The sequence below is a fragment of the Arachis hypogaea genome, chromosome 7, assembly GCF_003086295.3.
Source record: "Arachis hypogaea cultivar Tifrunner chromosome 7, arahy.Tifrunner.gnm2.J5K5, whole genome shotgun sequence".
Lineage (NCBI taxonomy): Eukaryota > Viridiplantae > Streptophyta > Magnoliopsida > Fabales > Fabaceae > Arachis > Arachis hypogaea.
In genome coordinates this window covers 16643098-16665442 of record NC_092042.1, presented here as the reverse complement: position 1 = coordinate 16665442, position 22345 = coordinate 16643098, and the positions used below count along the sequence as shown (strand labels likewise).

Sequence of the window (22345 nt, the reverse complement as noted above, 5' to 3'; positions counted from 1 at the left end):
CCACTTGGCTCGGGGGGATATAGCTCAGTTGGTAGAGCTCCACTCTTGCGATTGGGTCGTTGCGATTACGGGTTGGATGTCTAATTGTCCAGGCGGTAATGATAGTTTCTTGTACCTGAACCGGTGGCTCACTTTTTCTAAGTAATGGGAAAGAGGACCGAAACATGCCACTGAGTGAGGCACATTAGTGAAGCAATGGCATTTGTGATTGAAGAGTGGTTTCACAGTCAAAAGGATTCTGAGGTTGGTTTGGAGGACTTGGAGCTTGTGAAAGAAGGGATTTTGTGAAATGGGGGAGGGTGGCATGGTCAAGGATGGGTTGGGAAAAGGGATTGGCATGGTCAAGGGTGTGTGCGTTGTTGCTATCGGGTATGGTCGTGGCAATTTCAGGGCTGATCCAATGGAAGGTGGTTTAGGGCAAGAAGGAGAAGAGGAGGAGGAAGAGGAAACCATGGTAGTAGGGGTGAAGGTGAAGCTCAATGATGATGGTGATGGAGATGGAGATGCGAAGAGAAAGGAGAAGAAGAAGAAGAAGGAAATGGAAGAGAAGAGGAGGAGGATGAAGAAGAAGAGGAAGATCTTAAGAGATGGTTTCTAGTCTCTCTAACAAAAGGAATTGACACTTGACACTAGTAACTGTTTGCTATCCGGTTGCAGGGGTTGTTTTATCTATTTTTTTAGTGGATGAGATTTAAGGATGATTAAGGTGCACTATATCTCACGGAAAAAAAAAGTCAGGGATCGAAAAGGGTAATTAGCCCAAACAAAAAAGATTATTTTTATCAATATACGAAAAGCTCAAGCACAACATGTGTAATTGGTTGGCAAAATGCCTCGTGCCAACAAAGGATTTTCGCAACCTACGAAATGGTGTAACCCATATTTGTGTAATATATTTTTTAGACCCATTTTGATGGATTACTAATTTTAAATTCACATTCAAATTTTTGAGTCACTATTTTTATCAAGTTTATCTACAAAAGAATTGAAATCATTCTACATTTATAAAAAAATAAATTATGATTGACAAAAGTATTCAAATATTAAATCTATGTTGATTTTGTTTAAAAAATTGTTAAATTTACGTTAGTTTTATCACATACAAAAATAGGAGTATTTACAGATTAAATCGAAATGAATATGATTAGAACAAATTTTTTATCCAATCCACACATAAATCTGCGAATTCGATTAAATCATATATTGAGATTTTTATTGTAGAATCCAATCCAACCTTATCCACTACAAGAAAAATACCCATTCAGCCATACTTTTTTTAAGCTACATTTGAAAAGTGTAGCTTATTCATAGAATAGGCTACGCTTTTCTCCATGTTGCCTTTTTGTAAGAGAAAAGGATACACAAATGCTGCATCATTTAAAAAGCGTAGCCTTAGGTATTATAGAAATCACTTATAAAGCGTAGCCGTAGGTTGATATCTATAGGTTCACTTTTCGTATCAAAGGAGATGCTTTTAAAGGGTAGCCTATTTTTTAAGTTTTGGGTGCACTTAAAAAGTGATGCCTAATGTATCCAGAGCAAAATACTTATCACTTGGTAACTTTTTTTCCCTCTTTTACGAGAAAGGAAACCTACACTTAGCGAAAATTTTGTCAATTCCCTCCTCCTAGGTCATCACTCCCTTCCAAAGCCCCTTCATCCTTGCACTGACCCGTGAAGAAACCCTCTCACCACACTCACCATCGACACTGACCACCCACCATCGCGCAGAAACCCTCTTACTGCACCATCGCGAAGAAACCCTCTCACTGCACCATCGCGAAGAAACCCGTACTCCTGTTCGCCCTCACCATCGTCATCTCTGCGCATCTCACCTTTGCCAACCCTGTCGCGCACAACCCTCACCATCGCCACCACTCACTCATCTTCATCACTCATCACTCACCACGCCGTCACTCATCTTCATTGTTGCTTCTCTTCGCTGCGCGGTCACATCAGGAAGACTCTGCCTCAACTGAAAGCCCCTCATCAGTCGCTCACCATCGTCAAGAAGGTATGTATTCACCTTCATTTCCGATTTTAGGGTTGCAATTTGGGGGTTTGGTACAAAATCTTGTGAACTCGTGAATTGATGAACATGCATGCTAATGTTGCGGTGCAGTAGAACTAGTGAATTTGGGGGTTTCATTCTGTTAGTGCTGCACCCCAGGGTTTACTGTGAGTTGTTGCTAAAATTTTATGGTTGATCTAGTTGTTTGAAGCTGGTAAATTTAGTGCTAGTTGATTTGAAGTTTGTGTGCTATGATTGATCTAATTATTGAGATTGTGAAATTAAGATTTCTTTCGATTTTGAACTTTGTTTAAGAATATCGGTCAGCTTGATGAGTGTGGAGGATAGTTCAGTGTTATCAAAATTAAGTAAAATTAGTCACTATTATAGTTTCACATACAGATAAGTACTTATATTTCAAATCATAACTCATAAGTATGAAGTTGATTTATATTTAAGATGATGAGAGGGACTGATTTCACTTGTATTTAGGAAATTAGATAAAATCCATAAGAAAAATTTGACATAGACCAAAATCATAAATAGCTAACTCTAGAAATGACTAGAAATTTATTTGAAAAGAAATTTAATTTGGGGGTTTTAGGGTTATAGGTTCTTTTTTGGGTACTGATTCGCCAAAAATAGATTAAGCCAGGGGATTCATGTTTGGTCCATCAATTGCATTGGTGATATTGGTACAAAATTGATATATCTGTCTCAATTCATTTTTAATTTACAATTTAGGTTGATAATTCTCATTTTTCTGTTTGAAGCAATGCCATTTTCCCCTTTTGCACTTGAAATTAAGCTGATTGGCATGATTTTGTGAATTTTACATTCAACTTTAATGAGAATAATAAAAAACCAACAAGTTGAGAAGAGAAAAAGTAAGTGATCAATCAAATAGATACTGTGGTATTGTATCTTATTTATTTAATTTAATGAGCAGGCTTATTATCTTATGAATCTACTCTGAATTCTGTTTGAGTGAACATTTTTATTTTACTGTATGAATAGTACATGATAGGAATTAAAGTTAATTTTTTGCGTTTATGTTGCTTGCTTCGTTTGAATTTGCTTTTTGATTTTGCATCTTGCTTCATTTGCTCGAGTATCCTACTTCAGCTCCCATTTTGGAGGTAGCTTTGTGTATTCATTGGGTGTGCAGGTATCTAGATGTATTACTACTGATTTGCTAAATATATCAGATTAGTTTACATTTAGAATTGTTTCAGGTTCTCTGTGTCCTACTACTTCAGAATGCTGGGCCGAAATCTAAGGATGTCTCTGCATGTTCTTCTTTTGTAAAAGAAAGAGATTAAGCATCAAATTCTAAACAGTATTATCAAGGATTCGGTAAGATTAATAGAGATCAAAAGCAACTAACTTATCCTGTGATCTATAGGTCATGGTAGCAGCCTCATTCATTGGGGCACTAGTTTATGCAATAGCTGATGTTTTTGTAGTATGTCAGTTCAAAACTAACTAGTATTTTGCTACTAAGTAAAGGGAATATTTGCACTGGCAGAGACACAATACACAATACACAATGCACATATATATATCCAAATCAGTTAGATATATCTATGTTTATGAGTTACAAAATATAAATCTGATTAACTTGTTTCTAAATTCTTGTTAACAAGTATAGACTTTTTTGACCTGTCCTTCTCTTGTGGTTTTTCTGCTGATATATAATTCAGATTCAGCTTTTATCTCAGTTAAAGTAAGTAATCAAATAAGTTCTCCTGGTTCTGTTCACATTGATAATTTGGATAAGGTGAGCTTTTTATAGCCCTTTTATTCTGTTTCTTCTAAACTTCCATCTTTGGTTAATAAATTGCTTACTCTCCTTTATTTAGTGAAGCTTTCATGGCCTAAGACATTGGTCAATAAGTGGTTGAATATCAAGTACAAAACTGATATTTTTCAAGCAGATGATGATGTTGATGATGATGTCCTTTATCAAGGTAATTGACCAATTTTTCACATGGCTTCAATGCAATCTAGGACTCTAGAATTGGGATTCTTAACTTTCATTTAAAAAAGATTGTTTTTTTATTTATTTTTTAAATGGCTAGACTAGTTAACTATACATATATCTTTTCAATAATACACCTTCAATTCTGTTTAGCTTTTGTGAGCAATGTTCTTTTCTTTTCTTTCTTTGTTTATTTAATTTACCCTTAGTTATGTTATTTTCCAGCTTCCATGGTTTTTTCTACCATTATTGGTACCCCCAAAAAAATTTTTTGTTTTATTTTGTTGTGTTGTGTTTGATTGAGTGACATGATTAAATAACAGTGGAAAGAGAACAGTTTTATTTACTTTATGGTTTTTCCTTTTGCATTTGGGATATTGGTGCAAAATTGATATATCCATCTCAATTCATTTTTAATTTTACAATTTAGGTTGATGATTCTCACTTTACTCTTTGAGACAACGCCGTTTTTCCCTTTTGCACTTGAAATTAAGCTGATTGGCATGATTTTGTGAATTTAGCATTCAGCTTTAATGAGAATAATAGAAAAGCAACAAGTTTGTTTTCTTGTATTTTTAATCTTTAATCTGATACTTGCAATTGGAACATGTGCTTCATTTGTTGCTCTTGCCAGAATTCATTCGGTTCTATGATTTTGTTTTCTTCATGTGTCGCGAGAATGGTAAAAAGAATATTTGTAAGTAGCCCGGTCATTTTCTTCAACATAATCTTGTATTGATTGCGTATGGTGGTGAATCAGTATGCAAAATTCTAACATGGTTCTCTTTTTGAATTATGATAATCTACAGCTGTAAGCAGGGCAGTAACTGCTTGGAAATTAGTTCTTGCTGGGAATGAACAAGGGAATGAACGCTGATACAATTGTTAAGGTCAAGAATTTTCTTGATGGTGATGAAGATCAGCATGAAAAGGATGTGTTTGAGAAGAATTTGAAGGTGCTTCAGAATATCTTTTAGTCATTATGTCGAGATTAGAAGATTAATGATTTTTTGTTTGTTAAGTTCTTTTCGGATATAGAGGGCAAACTTTACATTTTAATTGATATGTGATACAAGTTTCATGTGACTTAAATTATCTCTTCTTAAGATTATGTCTTTGAATTGTGTAAAGATGATTTTTATTATTTAAAAAAATTATTTAGTATAATTATGTGTTTAATTTTATTTTATAATATTTAACTCATTTAATTAAAAATGTAAAATTATATATGTAATAATATTATTAAATATTATGTTGTATAAAAAATTATTAAAATATTATATACATATAGAAAATAAAAAAACAATGAAGGACCTAAGGCTACACTTATATAGAGTAGCTATGGTTATACAGAAAATTAAAAAAAGGACCTAGGGCTACACTTATATATATAGAGTAGCTATAATATACAATGTGGCTACGTTTTACAAGTGATGCAGTAACATTGAAAAGCGTAGCCTATTCTGGTAAAAATGGAAGCTGAAAAGCGTAGCCTTTGGTCCTGGACAGCATCACTTGAAAAGCGTAGCCTATTCCCAAACGCCAAAAGCGTAGCCTTTGAGAATAGGCAACGGCCGAATAGGAATCACCACAAAAAGCTAGCCGTAGCCCAAAAAGCGTAGCCGTAGCCTAAGGCATCATTTTTTTCACTTTTGACTACACTTTACAAGTGTACCTGAATGGGTGTTTTTCTTGTAGTGATCCAACAATTTTCATATTAGATCGAGTTATTAGATTTGGCTTAAAATAAATTAAAAAAATGAAAAACAAATCAACAAAATTAAAAAAAATTCAAGCCTTAATTCAAAATTATAGTTTGGTCTCTCACTTGAATAAGGATAGTCCAAGAAGAAAAAGAAGATATAAAAAAATGCAACATCATCTTTTTCTTTTCCTTTTTTCTTTTATAGTTTAGGACTAATCGATCTCTACCCAAAACAAAAGTGCCTTGTGTTAGTCCTAACTGATTCAGAAATGACAAAAAGATACTTAATAGTCAGTGCACCAATTTAACGTTTTATGTAGACAGATTGCATTAGGGTTAATGAAAATAAGATGAAAAGACTTTATTATCACACAATGTTTAAAGATAGAAATCAATTTAATTTTTTATGACAAAAAATTATTTTATAATATCCTTCATATAGACAAGGGCTCATATGGGTGTTCATTCTATTTTGAACATGGTTGGGTAAAGGGTAAATATCCTTTCTAGTCCCTTGACCTTTTTTTCGTAAGACATAGTGTACCCTAATCATCCTTAAATCTCATCCAGACTCCCATTCACTAAGAAAAATGGATAAAACGACTCATGTAACCGGATGACAAACAGTTGCCATTGCTAGATATCAGGTCCTTTGGTTGGAGGGACTAAAAACCCCTCCTAACATCTTTCTCTTCTTCTTCATCCTCCTCCCCTTCTCCTTCATTTTCTTTCCTCTTCTTCTTCTTTTTCTTTGCATCTCCATCTCTATCTCCATCACCATCATCATCGAGCTTCACCTTCACCATTACCACCGTGGTTTCCTCTTCCTCCTCATCTTCTCCTTCTCGCCCTAAACCACCACCACCACCACTCTAAACCACATTTCACCAAATTAGCCCCGAAACTGCCATGAACATCCCCGATAGAAAACTACGTGCACACCCTCCTCCCTGCCATGATGCTGTACTCAATCCAAATCGTTTCCCATCCAAATCTCTCCTTCGCCACGGACACCACCAGCCCCAAGCTCAGCACCGCTATCAGGTAATTTTTCAGGAATAAGGCCATGGCCGGAACAAGGAACGCTAGGGCAAGGGAGGGGTGGCAAGGGTGGTGAGAACATAAAGGAAGTGGAAAACAGGAAGAGGAGAGCGTAGATGACGATGAAGGAGAGGAAGGGGTGATAGAAGGAGGCGATGGCGGCAGAGCAGAGATAGGAGGGAAAGGAGAAGACGAGCTTGATGCAGAGGAGATAGTGCCTCTTGTTCGGACTCCTTGAAGACGCGATGTGCCTTAAAGTGGGTGGGCACATTCTACTTATAATTCTTTATCATTATTTTTGTTCCCTTTCTGATACTTCTTTTGCTGGTTACTTCTTCTTTTCTATCACAGACTCTTCTTTTAACACTGGTGGTGGCCGCTATAGAGGAGTGGTACAATTAGAAAAAAAGTGACACCAAACAATGGTGTGAATTTTGTGTGGGTTTTTAGGGAATTCTTTTTTGGTTTGTGGGTAGCCATTGATGATGGCTTTGAAGAACAGAAAGAAAATGGAGGAGAAGAGGAATAAGATGAAGATAAAAATCTTAAGAGGGGTTTTTAGTCCCTCCAACCAAAGAACCTGACGCTTAACACTGACATTTTGACACTTCAGTCTCAATCTGACACGTGAGACTAACAACCGTTTTCCATTTAGTTACAAGGATTGTTTTGTCTATTTTTTAGTGAATGGAGGCCTGGATCAAATTTAAGAATGATTAGAGTACATTATGTCTCAGGAAAAAAAAGTTAAGAGTCGAAAAAGATATTTACCATTTGATAAATTATGCAAAAAGATAATTCATATTGCAAGCACTTGATATTTTTGGTGCAGTGCAATAAAATGGAAAGTCAATATGAAAAAGAAATTAATACAATTATTTATCAAAAAGGAATTATTATACATCTATGTTAGGAAGAATTTTGCAGGTACCTATTGTTTGATATTTGACGGAGAAAAAATGTCGGTAAAAATTTTCACAAAAATAATGCGTTATAAGTACAGTTCTAAACCGACAATTAAACCTCAATCAATATTTAAATTGTTTTTCACTTAAGCAAACCCAATAAAATTAGCCGAAGTATTAAACATCGGGTCGTCTCTCAAGGAATTGCATGGAAGTGTTTATTATTGGTTATAATAAAGTATATTTTTGGGTTTTGTGATAAGAGACAAGTAATGTAAATAATAAAGAAATAAAATAACAACTAAGAAAAGTTCTAACAAGGATTGAGAATTGGAATTCCTATCCTCGTTATCATCATCACTTGTGATGGTAATTGCCTTTTACTTTCACTTAGTTAACCTCTAACAATAAAGAAAAGTCAAGTGAGCAAAATCAACTTAAGTTCATAAGTCCTAATCAAAGACTAGATTTAGCGAAACCTAAGCCAATTAGCAATTTTCAATCACCAATCAACAAAGAATTTTGATAATTCAAGAGTCTCTAATTGATCAATCCAAGTTAAGAATATAAAAATCTAATTTAAAATCCAACCAAATATTTTATCAAACACTTGGAAGGCATAACATAAAAACATAGAAAACTAACAAGACATAACAAAATCTAAAACTAACCAAAACAAAGAAATAACAATAGCAAAGCAATTGAATAATAAGAGACATGAAATATAAACTGCATTAATAAAAATTGAGAGTAACACATTAATTCATAAACTAAATTAGCAAAATAAAGGAATCAATGAAAGAAGTAGATAACTAAAGTGCTAGAACAAATAAGAGTAGAAGAAAACTAAATTAAAGCAAGGTAGAATTCTGAAATTAAGAAGGAACAAGACTAAAAACCCTAAAACCTAGAGGATGTGTGTAATGAAGTGAATGATTGATTCTTCATTCTTCCCACTCTGCAGCCTCTAATTTTCATTTTCGGGCTTGAAACTGGGCCAAAAACAGCCCAGAAATCACCCCAGCGTATTCTAATATCTGCAGCACGTGACGCTTTGTCACGCGTACGCGTCATGTCACGCGTACGCGTCGCTTGAAGTATGGCGCGATCACGCGCACGTGTCGTCCATGCGTGCGCGTTGGCATCAGCTTCTCAAATCTACATTCTCTTGTGTTCCTTCCACTTTTGCATACTTCTTTTCCATCCTCTAAGTCATTTCTGCCCTAAAAAATTTGAAATCACTTAACACACATATCACGTATCGAACGGTAATAAGAGAGAATTAAAATTAATAAATTTAAGGCCAAAGAAACATGTTTTCAATCATAGCACAAAATTAAAAAGAAAAACGTAAAACATGCGAATTATATACATAAGTGTGAGAATAATTGATAAAATCCGCTCAATTCAATACAAAATAAACCGTAAAATAACGGTTTACCAATATTAAATTTTTTTAATGTTTTTAAGGTTTTGGATTTAAGTTACCTTGATGAGTATATATAGTGTTGGCACTAAATAAATTTCTATAATTACTGATTTAATTTTTTGTTGTAAATATTATCATACTCCACTCAAATAAGATTATTTCCAATTGAACAATACATAAAATTTATGAATTTTTATTTAAATAAATTAAATAAATATTTTATTTATTGAAATAAATAATTTTAAAAATTATTACAGAAATACGTAAGATTACTTATCTCATTTATACTGTAAATGAAATAAGACAGTACGCTTGACACGTGTATATTTCGTTTACACTGTAAATGAGATAAGACTTGATTACGCCTATATATAGATGTCATTTACAGTCTTAATCTGGGGCCACTTTTGAGATTTTTCTCCACTTTCTCCTTTTTTTCTATTCCTTTCTGACCATATTATTAAAATGAAGATAGCACACGCAGATGCATGTGATCCAGACACCAATAGACTGAACGCGATATGACACTATGCTAGGATAGCCGACTTTGCGGTTAGTTTTATTATCTTGACATTTATGCTATCACATATATATGTATAGCCATGGTTATGATACTTGCCAATAACTAGAATACAATTTGTATCGTTAACAACAGATAGGGTATAATTCTAAAAATATGGTTATCATTTTTTTGTAATTAAGTTGTTAACTACATAATTATTAATTTAGATATTAAATACTAGGGTAGATGTTTTTCATCGGTTGAAGTTAGTTTTTTTGTTACATGTTTCTTAATTTATTAATTTAGTTATTAACTATCCGAGTTTGATAATTAGTTTATTAAGTTAAAATTTGATAAATTTGAGAAATGTCTATTAATTAAGTACATATTAACGTAAAAAGTTGTATCGACATAAATTTAGTTAGTATATACGTGTAAATTTTTGTTAAGCAAATATATACAATAGTAAAGTCAATTTGACATGTCAATGAACCTATACAAATTTTTAATAATTGTAAAAAAAAATTGTCAAAGGTTTCGCTTACTTCTGTCCCGGTTAGTAAGTCACACGCTTCCACCACCCGACGCCATCATTCCGTATCTAAGAGAGGCTGGGTTCGGTGACACGGTGCCTCTCAGGAACTTCGTCTTCGACAACTCCCTGATCACAACATTTGTGGAGCGATGGCGTCCGGAGACCACACATTTCACCTACCATGGGGTGAGGCCACTATCACCCTACAGGATATGGCGTACCACCATGGGTTACGAGCGTACAAAGAGCCAGTGGGCTTCCGTTATTTCTACAGGTGGTACGATACGGAGACTTGGGAGTTGGTGGAGCGACTGCTCGGTGCTAGGCCTCTGGTGGTTGCGCAGCAGGGAGCGCAGACGAAGGAGTTGTTCTCGCTGAAACTTATATGATTGCGGGACCATGTCCGCCATATGCAACAAACGGATGATCCCGACAGTATGCGAGATGCTACATCTTGTTACTGATTGGGAGGGTACTTGATGGCGGACAAGTCGAATAACCTGGTCCATCTCCGGTGGCTGCCACTACTTTAGGACTTTGAGAGGTGTTGTGGGTTGTCTCCGGTGTTGGCGGTGCTTGCTTGGGACTCTGTAGGAAGGTTTGAAGGGATAATTTTGTCGAACTGCACCTTGCATGATAGGGATGCTGATGGATGGGTTGGACTATATCAACGGCAAGATGACCTTGCAGATGAGGCTGCTATCCAATTGTCATTGGTCTTGAGACATGGTGGGTGCTAGACACATATGCGCTCCACCAACCTTCCAGACCTCCCTAACGAAATTAATAAAACATTCATGGTTGAAAACTACACTAGATATAGCAATCATAAATGAGTAAAGTCTACAATTAAACTTGAGCTCACAAGTATCCGAGGTTTTGTTGGAGGACTACACGGAAACTCCAAGGACATCCAGTTGTAGCTTGGCGGCATTGCACATGGTACTTTAATCGGTCTGATCTAACCATTTGGTACTCAGCACTTCTGCGAATGCTGTAGTTCTTCACACCGTGCATTACTGCATTTGAATATGTGGCCGATCCAAAACTCCACCCCACCGTCTAGGTTGTAATCCTCTTCCCTGGTGTTAAAAAACAGAGATTTTTCATACATGGCGTCCAGATCTAATGTATGATAGTGACTTAGTACATCTGATAGCGCAGTAATCGGGTGGGGGGGGGGAGGCAAAACATAATGCGTCGTTGTCTCGGCCGGCGTCTCCGGTACAAACTCCTCATCATCGTCATAATAAGAGGAATCACTATCATTGCTGTCCGCAATGTACTCCTCGTCGGAGTCTTTATCACCCACGTCTATGTTTCCCATTGGACTGGCAACATGAATTGGTGGTAGTGCGAGAAGTGGGTCATCCTGCATAAATGTCGAGTGGACAGAACCACCGCCACCAACATCACCAACCTCGGCGGAAAGCTTTATCACTTGTTCCGCCATGATTCTCCCATGAGTGTCCAACATGAGTCGAACATGCTCGTCACCTTGGAGGCGAAACAGGCGAAATCGAAACACTCCGTTACCCAACGATGCTAGCAACCTATACCCCATCCTTCCAAACTCTTTTCTCCCTAAACCACCAAGGTTGCTCAATATTAGATTCTTCAACTCGGACAACGAACTTTCACGTTGAGTGCGCAACAGTAATGAATTCTCACACTCAAATATCACCCCATTGTCATGGTTTTTCATACGACAATTGAGATACACATAGACAACTACATATTTACTACTGGATATTTTTGCATATTTTTTGGAAGAAAAACGAAGGAGAAGAAGATATGAAATGTATTTAGAGAATGCCAAAAATTGACATTTTTTTATAGCTGTAAAAAATATGTCTTACTGCATCTTTTTTACACTATAAACATTATAATTTAACACGTATCTCGCATAATGTCTTATCTCATTTAGAGTGTAAACGAGATACGTATAAACTTATTTCGAGATAAATAATTTTACATATTTTTATAATAATTTTTAAAATTATTTATTTCAATAAATAAAATATTTATTTAATTTATTTAAATAAAAATCCTAAAATTTATATATAAGAAAAATTATAAAACCTAATTACATCTGAAATTCTTGAAAATTGCCAAAATTTCACTTCAAAAATAGAGTGCGTCCCGATAACTCATTAATCACAAAAACTCATATGCCAATTACAATGTTTCTCGATTGGATATGTTTCATGTCGTAATATGATGTCATTGTCAAGAACAACTAAAAGAACAGTATATATAATATAAACATGAGCACATCTCAATTATTGTGAATGAATCTAGTTATAAAGCAGATGTTAAGCTCATCATGATTATGGTGAAAATGGGGTTTGGCAATTAGGATAGGGATCTTGGTTTGCAATTGGTGACATACAATACTGGCCCCATTGTGGACAAAAGGGATCTAGAATAGTCACACTTTACACACACAATCATTAAAAAGTCAAGCCCCAAAAGATGATTATCTTGGCTAAGTAAAGTTGTGGACAAAGTATTCAACATCTATATTAACCTCCATGACTCTACCCATTAGATATTAATATGTTATATACTACTAAAAACATAATCAATTTAAGATTGTCGAGTGGTCAACTCACTCATTCGCTTAAGTAAATGTTGGATATTTAAATCTCGCATTGTGCATGCAGACACAACAACCTATTGATTGACGACAAACCCTTAAATGGAGTTCAAATCCGTGACGAATTAATTCTTAACCTGTCGATTGGAAAATACTGTGTGCAACCAAAAAAATATACTACTAAAAATATTGCAATGATAATGAAGTTTTGCCCAATAAAGTACACATGAACCTCTTCTTTCCCATGCTATCATCCAATACAACATTTTACATGATTCCAAATTTCATATTTATTATACATACTACATATTTGAATTGTTCAAAATAGATAATATACTTAATTAAAAACTATGCTAGAGTTGCAAGGCTAATGATGCAATTAACTATGACAATGAATAAATAGACACAATTTAATTACCCATATTCTACATACACAAAATATAAATTGCAGATTCATAAAATGACGAGACCCATTTTCTTTTAATATATAAGTAACTATGAGGTAATATAATTGCGTTCATAGGGTAACTTCTGGTTCCATCTCTAGACTTTTTCCTTTTTTTCTTTTCTTTTTTCTTTTTTCTTTTTAATTTTGATCCACCAAATGGCTTAAGCAAGGCCTTCTACACATATTTTACATACCCTTTTACACAATTTTTCTTACTCAAAATGCAGCAATAATTTTTTTTAGATATAACCAGAAACCATTATTGGTCAAGTTTGGCCCTTTTAATTTCATTAGAAGTGAATGGAGAAACACTACCACTCAGTTGAGGGCTATCTTCTCTAAAATTGGAATTGAGCATAGCAAGTTCTCTTAGTTGTTGCCTCTTGTACAAGTCTTGTGACTCATCCTGCATGTGAAAATAAAAGAGAATAAGCAATAATTCCAAACATCACAAGAATTCACCTCAACTGAATGTGCAATAGTACTACTACATAGAATATTTTACTCAAAACAAAACTCACTTTCTAGTTACATGCAGAAAAGAATAATAAAGACATGACAGAAGAGTGCAAAGTAAAAAAGTTAAAAGATTTTTAACTTTCCAACTTTCTTACTATTGGATTCAGTTTGGTATTTATAGACATCTTATTTTTAAGTGTCAAAATATCATATTTAATAAATTAAATACAAAACTAATAATTTTTTAAAGAATTTAACATCTAAATTATCATGCTATTATGTGTTTACACATACTCATTTACTTTTAGACTTTATGCAACAATGCTATAAAGGCAACACAATTTATTGTTTTTAGTCAGTAGTTAGCCGAGTTAAATCTCAATTTGGCCCCTGAAATTTATTTCCATACTCAGAATGACTCCCATAATTTCGTTGGTCCAATTAGAACCTCCCAAATTTATAATCGTGGCTCCGGCTCTCCGTCACCGAAATGCTGATCTGACGCAATTGCATGACACGGTGGACGATACTACTTAAACGACAGCACGCCCAAACCCTTCGAAAAATGGCCCGTCTTTCTTTTCACTACGACGATCATAAGTTGCAAAACATCAAGAAAACTCTTACACTACGTGGTTTCCAAAGGGTTTGGACGCAAAACCAATGCGTCATCGTTTAAGTAGTGTCCACCAATCATGCAATTGTGTCAGATCAGCATTCCGATGACGGAGACGATCGCAAGGACAAACCAGAGCCACGATTACAAATTTGAGACTTCTAATTAGGGCCAATGAAATTATGGGGATCATTATAGGTATGGGACCAAATTTCAGAAACCAAATTGAGATTTAACTCGTAGTTAGTCAAAAATATTTAAAAATATTGACTAAAAGTATAATACTGAACTACTAAATTAAAGATATTAGACTGTTGGCTAAAAATATTGACCAATATATATTAAAATAACGGACATTTAATTTTTTTTTCTAATATGATTTGCATGCTAATACCTAAACTCTTATTTGTTATACAGTTAGATTTTCTTAAAATGTTAATTTTTTGGCTAATCAATTGTAATAACGTTAGAACAATCTGCCCAAAGAAAAAACATAAAAATGAAAACCCTTAGCAGAAAAGGGCATGTAAATGTAGAGAATATATGAAGGTAAATAAATAAACAACAAAAAAAAAAAAAAAAAAAAGAAAGAGAGAGAGAGAGATGACATACAACAGGTTTAAGTAGCTCTTGTAAGATTTCTTGTGCTTGCCTGAGCCTTAGATCAACAATGTTGGGAGGTAGTTCTGCTTCAATCAAAACGTGTAGAGGTTCATTCAGGTGCTCATACCCTGGCCTACCCCTTAACAACTCTTCCTTCAAATTCAGTTCAAATTAACACTTACAAAATAGTACTAATAAATATCAAAACATATTTTCTTCAAGAAACAAAAACAAATTTATCTCTTAACATATCATTTCTCCTAACATGAATAGTTACTACCCTAAGAGTCTTTTTCAGATTTGCGACCATGATCGAATTCTAGATTTTTTTTTATCATAGAAGTTCTAGTACTATGTCAAGATACATTTATTCCAAAAATTTTAAACTAATAAGAAAAAACTTATAACTGATTATATCTCTAACAGTATCAACAGAATACGAGATCATCATAACGAGATTAATACCTTGTCTAGATCTTTGATTGAACCTTTCCCTCTGATATATACACGGCAACCTGTGGTAGCTTCCACTCTCTTGAGTGAATTGCCCCTAGGACCAAGCAGTCTCCCAACAAAATTGAACTGAAACACATTGATAATGATACATCAACAAAACAAGTTATACCTTCCTTTGTAAAATCATAAACAAAAAATCTTACATTTGGATAGCTATCACTAGGAATATCCAAGCGTAAAATCTTCTTCACAATGTGAGGACTTGAGACAAGTGGTGCTGTTTGCCAATCAACATTATTATTTAGTCCTTGTCCTCCACCTAACATCTGATTTAACATTTTCAAAAGAAAAATAAATTCTAGAGAATGGTCCAACAATGAATAATAATAATAATAATAGAACAAAAATAAAAGTGGTTATTACTTCATGTGACAGGCTGTTCCAGCCAGTGAAGTTTGGTGACATGTCTGAAGAAGCCACAAGAGTTGTTGGTTTGTGGCTTCCAAACTGCATTATTCTGTTTTCATATTCACTACTAATTCCTTGGTTCTGCATCAATAATCCATTATTCTTTCCAGAAACCCTTAGAATCTCTGCTAATTAATAACATAATATTCGAATTAGCACACACAATAAGTTGAAATGAATCATAGAACAATAATAAGAGAGACCTTTAATATATAAAATTTTTCTCATTAATCAACAACCTTCGTAATAATAAGAGTTTAATTTTGATACGTGCATCATGTAAAGTATTTTACATAGTTACTCAATTATATTCATTCTTTTAGAGAATGCAGTCAACTTGAAAAATAGTTATTTTTACTGAAATATTTGTGATTAGATGTATATGTAAAATTATAAAATTAAATTTTAACAATAATAATAATAATAATAATAATAATAATAATAATAATAATAATAATAATAATAACCGACCTTGATTTAAGAGTCTGCTACAGAAGGGAAGGACTTGCACAAAGGGTCCAAGCTTCTGGTGTTCTGCTAGCAACTCAGCTAAGTATTGACTATAACAAACAATTAATAAATAAATAAAAGCTTTAATTTGATTATAAATATCAGAAGAAGAATAGAATGATCATAGATGTATGTAAGTACCTGCTATCAAGATCAAAATTGTTCCTCATGTTTATATTTGAATTGGCTCTTATTGATGAAGGAGATGAAATCTGATTATTATACAAACCAGACATCAGTTCTAATATGATTGCTTCTGATAAAATTCAAAGAAGAAAGAAGATAGAAGAAAAGGGGTGCTTGAGACTGATGCGTCTGGTCTAAAAAATCATCATGTAATCATTCATCACCTCAGATTTTTATATTTAATGAAAGAAAAAAGAGAAATAAATAAATAATGGTAATTAAGTGGAAGAAGGAAATGTACAAATCTAGAAATATATATATAAAACGGAGGGCCACCTTTCAAATAGCTAAGTAGTAAATGCATATATAAAAGCCTTAAAAGGGTCTCTCTCTCAATCTCAGCCTTTTAATTCTTGTTTTGTTGACTTTATGTTTGCATATGCAAGGTTGTAATCATTGTTTGTGTGTGTATGTTATCAAATCAAATACTCCTAACTCCTAAGTCCTATCCATACATCTTGGCTAAGGCGGTTAACCTTCTCTCATAACTTCACCAATTCCATACTTATTAACTTCTTTTTTTTTGTCTGTAATTTGTTAGAAAATTTGTTAAGTATATCCGTACAGTGGTGTTTAGTAAATTTTAATAGTTGATCTTAATTATATATATTATATATATTTTTTTTACCAATACACTTAAAAAATTTTCAATTTGTTATATTCAATATATTTATGGGGTAATTTCAAATTAGTTAGTAAAAGATCATAGATCAATTAATGAATAAATATCTAAATTAGTTTTTAAAAAATAAATATTTTGATCTTTAATAAAATTTTATTCTTTAAAAATTTTCAAAAATCATTCCTATTGAGTAAATTAGTCTTTTTATCGTTTTAAAAAAAATTAATTTATTTTAAAGTAATATCTTTTAGAAATTTAATTTTTTTACCATAAAAATTGGATTGAAAGGGGCAAAAATTAATTTATTCAATAAGAATAAATTTTGAGGATTTTTAAAAAACTAAAATTTATTAGTGACTAAAATATTTAATTTAAATTTTTTAGTGATTAATTTAAGTATATATTCACATTAATTTGATTCATAAAAAATTTAATATTTTAATTTAATTTTAAAAATATACTAATGTGAGTTAAGTTAATCATTTTATTAAGAGTAAAGTATCATTTTTGTCCCTAACATTTGGGGTGAGTCCCAAAATTGTCCCTAACGTTTCAATCGTCCTATTTAAATCCCTAACATTTCAAAATTGACTCAATGTTGTCTTGCCGTTAGGGATCCGTTAACAGATATGACGGCGGGATAAAATTGAGACGATTTTAAAACGTTAAGCACTTAAATAGGACAAAAACGTTAGGGACAAAAATGATACATAAAAATAAATTTTAATTTAATTTTATCTTTTAATAATATTAATTTTTTACTGTACATGTTATTCAATTATTTTTTAATTACATCTAAATAAATTACACTTAATCACATTACTTTCATTTTAAATAAATTTATTTTTTTATAATTTTAAAACATTTTGATACATTAGATAGAGACAAAAGGTATAATTTATATTTTATTGTATATATATTATTTTTTTCTTTTCTACAAGCTAAGTTTATATACTAATCATTATATAAACATTTTATGATAACTAAAAATTTTTAAGAGTAAAATTAAAAAAAATTAATTTATTTAAAATAAAAGTAATATGATTAAGTGTAATTTACTTCGATATAATTAAAAAATAATTGAATACTATGTATAGTAAAAAATTGATATTATTGAAGGATAAAATTAAAATTTATTTTTATGTATCATTTTTGTCCCCAACGTTTTCGTCTAATTTAAGTCTCTAACGTTTCAAAATCGTCTCAATTTTGTCCCGCCGTCAATTCTGTTAACGGATCCCTAACGGCAGGACAACATTGAGTCAGTTTTAAAACGTTAGGGACTTAAATAGGACGATTGAAACGTTAAGGATAACTTTGGAACTTACCCCAAACGTTGATAACAAAAACGATACTTTACTCTTTTATTAATAAGATATTAAAGGGTAACTTTTTATTGATATTAGCCATTTAATATTTTATTTTTATACTATTAAATTTAAAATTTAATATTTAAAATATAAAATAAATATTAATTAAAAATAATAAATAAATTTTATTAGTCATATAATATTAGTATATTACTGTCTTATTAAAATTTTTTGTTAAGAACGGGACCTGTAATAGATTTTGTCTCACATGTCAACCGTTATCTATAACACATTAACACAACATGTTCTTTTTAAAAAGACTAATTAAAACATTAAATTTTTAAGAGATTAAATTAACTTATACGTATTTTTCTTATGACCATTATACACTTCTTTATGTATTAATTCATGTATATTTTGGTGAATCACATTTAATTAAAAAAAAGTGAATATCCCACCGGTTCTAATAATTATCTTGAAAGAATTATAAGATTAAAAAAAACATCTAATTTGGTCCTTAATTTTTTTAGGGATTAATTAGTTTTTGTGCTAAAAAAAATAATATTAATTTATTTTAATACAAAAATTAATTAATCCTATAAAAATAAAGTTCAGAGATTAAATTGAATTTTTTTTATTAAGAATTTCGTTATCTTTTAAAATAATTATCAAAGACCATTTAAAATTTTTTTTCGAAAAAGAATTATCCAGTTTTTGTCATATCAAACCTTTTATTATTGGACCAAAACGTATATATTAGTAAGACGCAATTTCATTATGTTAGAATTCTTTTCAATCGCATTTTTTTGTGACTTTTCAATCGCATTTAACATAAGTAGTTACATTTTTTAATGATTTTTTATGATATTTTTTAATTTAATAAATTAATGACTAATTTATTATATATTAAAAATTTATTTAAAAATTTATGGTAACCAACAAACTATTACATACAGAATATAATTAACCCCCATCAATTGATGGTGTACATATATATTATGGTAGTCAAAGAGAGAGGTGTTCAAAATTTTCATTTCAACTCAAGAAAGAAAGGAAGCAAAAAAGGCCTCGCCTCCTTTATGTAGTTAGAGACATGTCAACTAAAGCATGCATGGTAATTATGATACTAAACCTAAATCAATCATGCACCCTCCAATAATAGCGTGTGTTTGGATATGCATTTGCTCCAATTAGTTAGAGAAAAAATTATTATTATTATTATTATTATTGAATTGCCATCTGATTATAAGCTCTAAGAATGTATATAAATAGGGAAAATTGGATTTGTCCTAACTTAAATTCGACTCTAAATATATACTGAACCTATTGTTTAAATCCTAATTCGACCCTAAACTTGATAAATTTTAAATATTCTCATGTCATAATTATATCGAGTGAAAATTTAGTCTTATTCTCCTCAATAATTTGTAGAAGAATATAATTATCTCCTCTTTCCATTGTTCGTTGTCTAAACAAATAAAATCAAAAATAAATTCAACAATAATCAACAACACATCAAAAATTCAGCAATAATCAAAACAAAATCATAACAAAACACTGAAACAGGAAGAACAATACACATCTAATTAGAATTTTCAATAATCAATAGAGTGAGAACAATAATCAAAATTCTAATTAGAACAATAAACACCTAGTCAGAACAATAATCAAATACTGAAACAGGAAGAATAATAAACACCTAATCAGAATTTTCAATAATCAAGAGTCAGAACAATAATCAAATACTGAAACAAGAAGAACAATAAACACCTAATCAGAACAATAATCAAAACCTTCTACTCAGAAGTTCCAATAATCAAAACTCCTAATCAGAACATTAATTATTTACTTGAGTTTGAGTAGAGGTCAGAGAAGAGAAGAAGAAAAAGACCAGCGACAGAGAAGAAAAGGACGATCGGGGATAACACTGTCGTGACCGAGAGAGAGAAGCAGTGCAGCACCATCGTGACTACGAGGCTGGTGAGTGGTGACGCCGTGACGGGAGCCATGACGGTGGCTAATGAGAAACAGAAAGAGGACTGAGAGATAGAGAGAAGACTAAAAGAGAAAGAATGACGACAGTTGGTGAGAGATAAAGAGAGGGCCGAGGGAAAGGGTAGCGGCGCCGTTCGTGAGCCATGAAGGGACTGAGTTCTGAGGGTGCGTGGCTGCGTCGAGTGCGTGCTGAGAGAAGAAGGCTGTGTACCTTTACTGTCTTGTGCGTTATGCATGTGTGTCCTAGAATTTGAAAAACAGGAAAAAATTGGAGAAATATAAACCTCGTTAAGCTGGAGTCAGGTAATTCGAACTATGATCCGGTCCTAGTTTAGTTATTCTCCCAAACTTTGTTCTTTTTTATCGGATCAATTCCAAACCACTTTAAATTAGAATTAACTTTCAAAATATTTCAAACCGAAATCGAATCGAACTATGTACATCCTAATATTAAGCTCGTTGATTGAATATAACAATCACATATGTAACATGCTATGAAATTACCATATGATATACTTATAATCAAATCTACCTACTGCTCTTTCATTCCCTTAACAATGTTTTAGTTTTACTTTGTTGTTTAACTCCTGCATCGTGGGATGCTAATGTTTTATCGATCTGTTTAAATGTGTCAAATGAAAAAAAAAAGTAATAATATAGACCTGTTTAAAAGAAAGACAAAAATAAAAAAGATAAAACATTTTTATCAATAAATTTTATTTTATTTTATGTTCACTTAAAAATTATAAATAACAAAAAAAGATAAATACATTTTTTTATATTTTATTTTTATCTTTTATGTTTGTGTTTTATATTCTAAAACAATTATCTCATAAGAAAAAGGGTTGGAATTTATTGCTGTTAAAAAAAAATGAAAAATACATAAATTATACGTATGAATGGTATATTATTCTTTTTCAATCGATTTGTTCCAAACCTAAAAAAAATTTATTGCATAAAAAAATACACTAAAGAGATATAATTATTTATATATTTTTTTATTAATTTAAATTTGTGAAAAAAAGTAATTTTATATATATGATAATTACTTACCACATTAATAACAATGGAAAATTCTGTGGTGCCTTACAAATACTTGTGGAAACATAAACAATTTTTAGTGTTAAAAAGATATATTGATGTGAGACCCACTCCTTTATATTAAATTTAGGCACCTTAGCAAATCAGCCAAAGATTTATTTTTCTTTCCTAGAGATTTTTAATGGTCTTTTTTTTTTGTATATAATAATAACATGACAAAGATATGTATTTCTTAAATCCATGGCATATCAAAATGTTTTTATTTTTAATTTTTAGTTTAATTTTGACATCTACAAAGTAGATATATTTCTTAAACCCTTAAGATCTTAACATTTTCTTCTCCACCTAGTGGTGGCACTAGAGCATAGTTGGAGATTCATTGATTCCCAACCTTGAAAATTAAACTTATATGAATATGCATAATTCAAATATCCATTAAGGCATTAACAATGATAATATCATCAGTATATATAAAAGACTTGTCTATGTGAAACTATGAACACTCCTTTTAGATTCCTTGCTTTGGCTTTATTCCGATATATACTACTTGTCATATATGTATGAATAAATTAATATTAAAATTTCGTGTCAGCAAAGAGAAGACAGAAAAAATATCTTTTCTCCTTTATGATATTTTAATTGAATTGGCCATTATCAAAGTTTTAACAATGTATGCAGCATGCATGTACAAGATATAAACGTAATGATAATGTTTATACCAAATATCAACAAATTATTATAGAACGCAGTTGGAGTAATAATTTAGAAGTGAAGCATAGGATTCCTAGAACAATGAGGTGTTTTAATTGAAGAAAATAAATTAACTGGGAATGTGCATGTTGGGCCAGGGACATGGACTTCTGTCTCTGCCTCTGTCTTTGTGGCTGTGTGGAGCAAATAAGCCACAAGATATACAGGTCACA

General features: G+C 32.0%; 1 protein-coding gene across 2 annotated transcripts; it reads right to left on the bottom strand.

Moving 5' to 3' along the window:
• Window positions 1–12914: 12914 nt before the first annotated feature.
• Window positions 12915–16934, bottom strand: LOC112702662 (KH domain-containing protein At3g08620). 2 transcript variants are annotated; one of them, XM_025753790.3, is made up of 8 exons: window positions 16731–16934; window positions 16410–16480; window positions 16230–16318; window positions 15714–15883; window positions 15494–15616; window positions 15300–15416; window positions 14844–14987; window positions 12915–13562 (listed from the first exon to the last, which is right to left on the bottom strand). In XM_025753790.3, the coding sequence occupies exons 2-8, from the start codon at window positions 16436–16438 to the stop codon at window positions 13416–13418; spliced, it is 819 nt and encodes a 272-aa protein (XP_025609575.1). In that variant the 5' UTR covers window positions 16439–16480; window positions 16731–16934; the 3' UTR covers window positions 12915–13415. The 2 variants fall into 2 exon arrangements, with proteins under 2 accessions (XP_025609575.1, XP_025609572.1); XM_025753787.3 differs by having other exon boundaries at window positions 16410–16731.
• Window positions 16935–22345: the final 5411 nt, after the last annotated feature.